Genomic DNA, 6,000 nt, shown 5'->3' on the forward strand with positions numbered 1-6,000 from the left:
ACTGAAACCAGCCTGCCTGCTACAAAGGTCTGAGGACAGCTCTAGACCTCCCAGTGGTGGTCACCAACCACGCTCATGAGCCTGAGGTTGCCAGAGAGGCCAGCCTCCCCAGGCTGAGGGACAGACATGACCAGAGGCACCCTAGGTCAGTAACCCCACACCCAGGGGCTCACCAATGCCGAGGTGGGTGTTGATGGAGGCGTACCGCGCCGTCCCTGTGAGGTTTTTGTTCTCCCGGTAGGGGATGTGCTGGTGGGTCCTTGCGTCCCGGTACTTCTTGGCCAGCCCAAAGTCGATGACGTAGACCAGGTTACCCTTCTTCCCCAGCCCCATGAGAAAATTGTCTGGCTTCACGTCTCGGTGGATGAAGTTCTTCGAATGAATGTATTCGATACGACTAATCTACAAGCAGAGAGCAACATGAGACAGCACCCCAGAGCAGCACGTCTGGGAAAGGAGCCTGTTCAGCAGACTGGGGGCCATGCCAGGAGCTGCACATTCTCGACCCTCCAGTCAAAGAGGAGCAACTTAACAATGAGGAAGGGTGGATGGTGAACTGAACAAAGTCACCTCCCCAGGTGCCTTCAGCCCCGCTACACCCCACTAGGCCTGGTCTCTGTCTTCTTGGCTCTCGGGGAGAGGACAGGCGCTACTAGACAATGGCCTCTACTAGCTGTATTCTTGCACAGGCTACACACAGAATTTGCTCAGAAACTACACAAGTTGTTAGGAATCAAACACGTATTCCTGAGAGAATCGGGAGAGCACTCGAGGGGAACGTGCTATGTGACGCGGAGAGGGTGGGTCTCCAAACCAATCAACAGTGTCACTACCTTGAGGCTGAAGTCAAACTCATTTCCATTTTCTCTCTGTGAATTAATAGGCATAAAAAGGGACAGAACAGCAACTGGACAATTACTTCTATCAGACCAACCGGTGTGCACCAAGCACTCACACTGCTTGGGCACATCAGAAAACTGGGTCCTTACCATTTGGTCGGCAAGCAGCAGAACCGTCTTGAGACTGAACTTCCTGGAGCAGAAGTTGAAGAGGTCCTCCAGGCTAGGCCCCAGCAGCTCCATCACCATGACGTTGTAGTCCCCCTCGGCTCCGCACCACCTGATGGTGGGGATGCCCACTGGGAGAGAGAGACAGAGCCCTTCAGCCCCGCCACCCCACTCCGTGTCCTCATCCTCGTGTGTGTGAGGGGTGGGGAGGTCGGGGGGTCAAGGGGCTCAGGAGGCCCCAACAACGCCCGTCCTCAGGACCTGTAGCGGAGATGAGGCCGCATCCGTTCACGGACAGCACAAAGCCAACTGTGGGGTCAATCAAAGGGGCAGAAGATGATCAAAGCTAGGGCAGGGGAGTGGGAAATGCAGGGAGAAGGCGCTGCTTAGGCAGAGAGGACCAGCAGAGCCAGTCAGAAACCAGTTCACCAGAGAGCAGGGGAAGCTTAGAAGAAAGATCTGGAATGCAAGGCTGAGAAAAAGGAGAGAAAGGCAGCTACCAGGGGTTGGATGAGAGAGAAAAAATTTTTTAATTAGTCTGATGTTGGCAGAAACATTAGGTTGGTGCAAAAGTAATTGCGGTTTTAGCACTGAAATTTGCTGATTGATATCGGAATACATTCTTAAATGTGGTTATGTTATACACCATTTTAATGTGTATTTCTCACTTTATGTGTTTTGCTAATGACTTATTACTTGCTATTTATTTTGTATTAATTTTAGACTGTGGAAATGATGTTAGACATAAAGCAAATTTAAGCGATTTCTTATTCGAGTTCAAAATGGGTCGTAAAGCAGCGGAGACAACTGGCAACACCAACAATGCATTTGGCCCAGGAACTGCTAATGCACGTATAGTGCAGTGGTGGGTCAAGATAGTTTTGCAAAGGAGACGAGCGCCTTGAAGATGAGGGGCACACTGGCCATCAGAAGTTGACAACAAGGAATTGAGAGCCGTCATCGAAGCTGATCCTCTCACAACTATGCCAGAAGGTGCTGAAGAACTGAACGTCGCCCATTCTATGGTCGTTCAGCGTTTGAAGCAAATTGGAAAGGTGAAAAAGCTTGATAAGTAGGGTGCCTCATGAACTGACCAAAAGTAAAAAAAAATCGTCGTTTTGAAGTGTCGCCTTCTCTTCTCGTACGCAACAATGAACCATTTCTCCATCGGATTGTGACATGCGACGAAAAGTGGATTTTATGACAACTGGCGACAATCAGCTCAGTGGCTGGACAGAGAAGAAGCTCCAAAGCACTACCCGAAGCCAAACTTGCACCAGAGAAAGGTCACAGTCACCGTTTGGTGGTCTGCTGCCGGTCTGATCCACTACAGCTTTCTCATCCAGCGAAACCTTCCACCTGAGAAGTATGCTCATCAAATCGAGGAGATGCACCGAAAACTGCAATGCCTACAGCCGGCATTGGTAAACAGAAAGGGCCAGATTCTTCTCCACAACAACGCCCGACTGCACATCGCAAAACCAACGCTACAGAAGTTGAGTGAATGGGGCTACGAAGTTTTGCCTCATCCGCCATATTCACCTGACCTCTCGCCAACTGATCACCACTTCAAGTACCTCAACCACTTTTTGCTGGGAAAACGCTTCCACAACCAGCAGAATGCAGAAAATGCTTTCCAAGAGTTCATCAAATCCCGAAGCACGAATTTTTATGCTACAGGAGGAATAAACAAACTTATTTTTCGTTGGCAAAAATGGGTTGATTATAATGGTTCCTATTTTGATTAATAAAGATGTGTCCGAGTGTGGTTATGATTTAAAATTCACGGTCCAAAACCACAATTACTTTTGCACCAACCTAAATATTTGATTGAATGAAAGAAAAGCAAAAGCAATGAAAACTCTCTGGAGATTTGCACAGTAACCCAGACTTAAGTACATAAACCAGTGTAAGTGAGAATAAAGACAGACATATCCAACAGAAAGAATCAAGTGATCCTGAACCCCAAACAAGGGAAAGAATTTAAAGATGGTTTCAAGATATTAGCTCTGAAGATACAAATCAACACTAAAAAGAGAAACAATTCACTTTTGAAAAACGGTGAACGACCCGGACACTTCAGAGAGTTTGCACGGACAGTCGACGGCCGCGAGGAGAGGCCTGTGCACTTGTCCAAGAATGTGCACGGCAGCCTTACTGCAGAGTCAAAATTCAAATGCTGTAGAAATAGACGAATTTCTCAAAATACTGTCCCCAGAATATGCTCTTTGGTCCTTTTCCCCCTATATCCACAAGAGCACATGGTTTTTTGGTATGTCCTCGCAGCACTGGATCCTAACTATAGATACGGTTTTACATACAGCTTTCTGAATTAGCTGGATCAACCTTTTATGTCCTTCCATGGCAAGGACATAAAGATATATAGATTTTTAGTTTAGCCTTATAGCAAGTTTTGATACCAATCAAGAAATTCCCTTCATTTTAAAACTTATTTCATTATTTTAAAATAGATAATATTAACGTTTTACTTGGGAACAAATCTAACAAGTATTGACCTTATAAAGCATAATGTAACTGAGACCTGGAACATTCCTGACAGCAGCACCCAGCCCCCCACCTTGTGATCTCATCCCCCGTTCCCCAGATGACCACTCCCCAGAAACCTTGTTGCTTGAGTAAGTAACGTGCTGCATAACATTCCATTCAGAGAACACACCACAACCCTCCTGTCATGGGAATGGTGCACGTTTGCTTTTCCTGTTATAAAAGATGCTGTTAAGTACATTCTTACACACGCCCACTGTGAAAATTCTTACACATGAAATCCTTTTTCACATCTTTTCTTCTTCCGGTACATACCTAGAAACACAGTTGCTGAGTTGTAGGGTACAAACTGTCCAGCTACATAAGGCACACGAGATAACACCAAACCACTTTCCAAAATGGATAAACCAATTTAGACTGACACTGGCAGGAGTGACTTCCTGTTGGTGCACGTTCTCTCCAGACTCTTGTTACCCAGTAGGTACAAAATGCTTTCTCTCCAAACGCTCCATTTGCATCTTTTCTATGTATTTACCTCTTTTCTGAAATGCTTGTGCCTATATTTTTGCCAATTTTTTTCTATTATGGTATCTTTTTCCTTTTTATAGTAGTTTAACTTACAGACTCTGGAAACTGGCCAAGTGACGTGGCGCACGTCTGTAATCCTGGTACTCTGGGAGACTGGGGTAGGAGGACTGCTTGAGGCCAGGAGTTTGAGACTAGCCTGGGCAACATAGGGAGACCCCATCCCTGTCTCTACGAAAAGTAATAAATAAAAAACACTGGATGTGGTGGTGTACACCCGTAGTCCCAGCTACTCGGGAAGGAGTTGGAGGCTGCAGGGAGCTATGATCAGGCCACTGCACTCCAGCCTGGGTGACAGAGCAAGACTGCCTCTTAAAAAAAAAAAAAAAATCTGGGAAACAAATCATTGTTGGCTTTATGTGAGGCAAATATCTTCTTTCAGTTAATGGCATGTTTTTTATTTTCTTTTGGAGTTTCTTGAAGAAAAGAGGTGCTTAGTTTTAACAAAGATAAATTCATCATACTTTTTCTTCATGAATAATGCTTTCAGTATCTTACATTAAGAAATCATTTCTGACCTCACAATCAGAAAAAGATGCCATTATTGTCTTTTTGAAGTGTAAAAGTTACTTCTACTTCCAGCCAAGATGGAGTAACAGGGACCCAATTTACCCTCACACTCGAGATAACTAAGGAAACAAAACGTAAAATGTGAAAGGGCGGTTTCTAGGACATTGGACATCTGGCAGACGACACACTGATGCTGGAAAGAAGGAAGCAGCCAGTTCCCAAGTGCCCCAGTTCACTGCCATGAGCATCACCACAAAAAAGGGAACTGCACAGAGCAACGCGCCAGAACTCCACCCAGAACAAAGCTGAGGAGGATAAAACACCCCGCGCGCTAGACGGTAAAACTCTCAGTGTTTGGCATCCAGAGATTACCAGGCAGGCAAAGAAACAGAAACACCAGTCAGAGTAAGCAATCAATCAATTAAAACTGACCCAGATGTTAGAATCAACAGCAAAAGGCATAAAAAGTTATTAATAATTTTACCTGTATTCCATGTCAAAAAGTTCTATAACTGAATTCCATGTCAAGAAAGTTAAACAAAGGCATGGGAGATATGGAAAGACCCAACTCTAATATCTGGAGAGGAAAACTACCTTGTCTGAGATGAAAACTTTACTGGGTGGGATTAACAACAGAACCGACACTGCAGAAGACTCGCGAACTTGAAGGCAGAGCAACAGAAACTATCGAACAGCAAACAGAGGCAAGCACACGCAGGCGCTGGCGAGCTGTGGGACAGCATCCAGCCACCTCACCCGAACGACTGGCGGCCCTGAAGGGAAGACCGGGGGCCACACTAAAGAAATAGCTAGATGAAAACAAACCCACAGATCCAAGCAGCTCAGCCCAACCCAAGCAAAGGACTATGACGGAAAATGCACCGACACACGCAGTCCCATAGCTCGCACGATCCCCAGCAGGCCTGCCTGAGTGGGCATCTTAAGTCCTTTGGGCAGGGGGGACATCATGCCAGATGAAGTCTGGACCCAAACACAGGATGAAAAGCACTAAAAGTAACTGCATCTTTTAGTTGGCCATCATCTGTGGAGCTGTCTCTCTTCATATCTGTGTACATGTATATATAGCACAGGTTGAGTTTTCCTTATCCAAAATGTTTGGGACAGAAGTGTTTCAGATTCTGGAATATCTGCATGACATATTTATCAGTCGAACATCCCTAATACAAAAATCCAAAATCCCAAATCCAAAATGCTCTAACGAGCATTTCCTTTGAATGTCATGTTTGCACTCAAAAAAAGTTTCAGATTTTGGATACTCAACCTGTATTATTATGGATTTTTTTTTTTTTTTTGAGACAGGGTCTCCGTCACCCAGGTTGGAATGCAGTGGCGTCATCACAGCTCACCGCAACCTCAAACTCCTGGGCTCAAG

General features: G+C 45.5%; 1 protein-coding gene across 5 annotated transcripts in view; it reads right to left on the reverse strand.

The window, feature by feature from the left end:
• CSNK1D (casein kinase 1, delta) overlaps nt 1–6,000 on the reverse strand; it is a 30,895-nt gene that overhangs the window by 13,130 nt on the left and 11,765 nt on the right. For all 5 annotated transcript variants that reach the window (XR_001137993.1, XM_012656427.1, XM_012656428.1 and 2 more), the window contains exons 2-3: nt 990–1,138; nt 174–402 (exon numbers count right to left, since the gene is read on the reverse strand). Coding sequence is in view for 4 of the 5 variants with exons in the window: in XM_012656427.1 (XP_012511881.1) it covers nt 174–402; nt 990–1,138 (378 nt within the window). In the remaining variant the exon portion in view is untranslated. The remainder of the gene's footprint in view (nt 1–173; nt 403–989; nt 1,139–6,000) is intronic.

The sequence above is a fragment of the Propithecus coquereli genome, unplaced genomic scaffold (assembly GCF_000956105.1).
Source record: "Propithecus coquereli isolate 6110/MARCELLA unplaced genomic scaffold, Pcoq_1.0 Scaffold501, whole genome shotgun sequence".
NCBI lineage: Eukaryota > Metazoa > Chordata > Mammalia > Primates > Indriidae > Propithecus > Propithecus coquereli.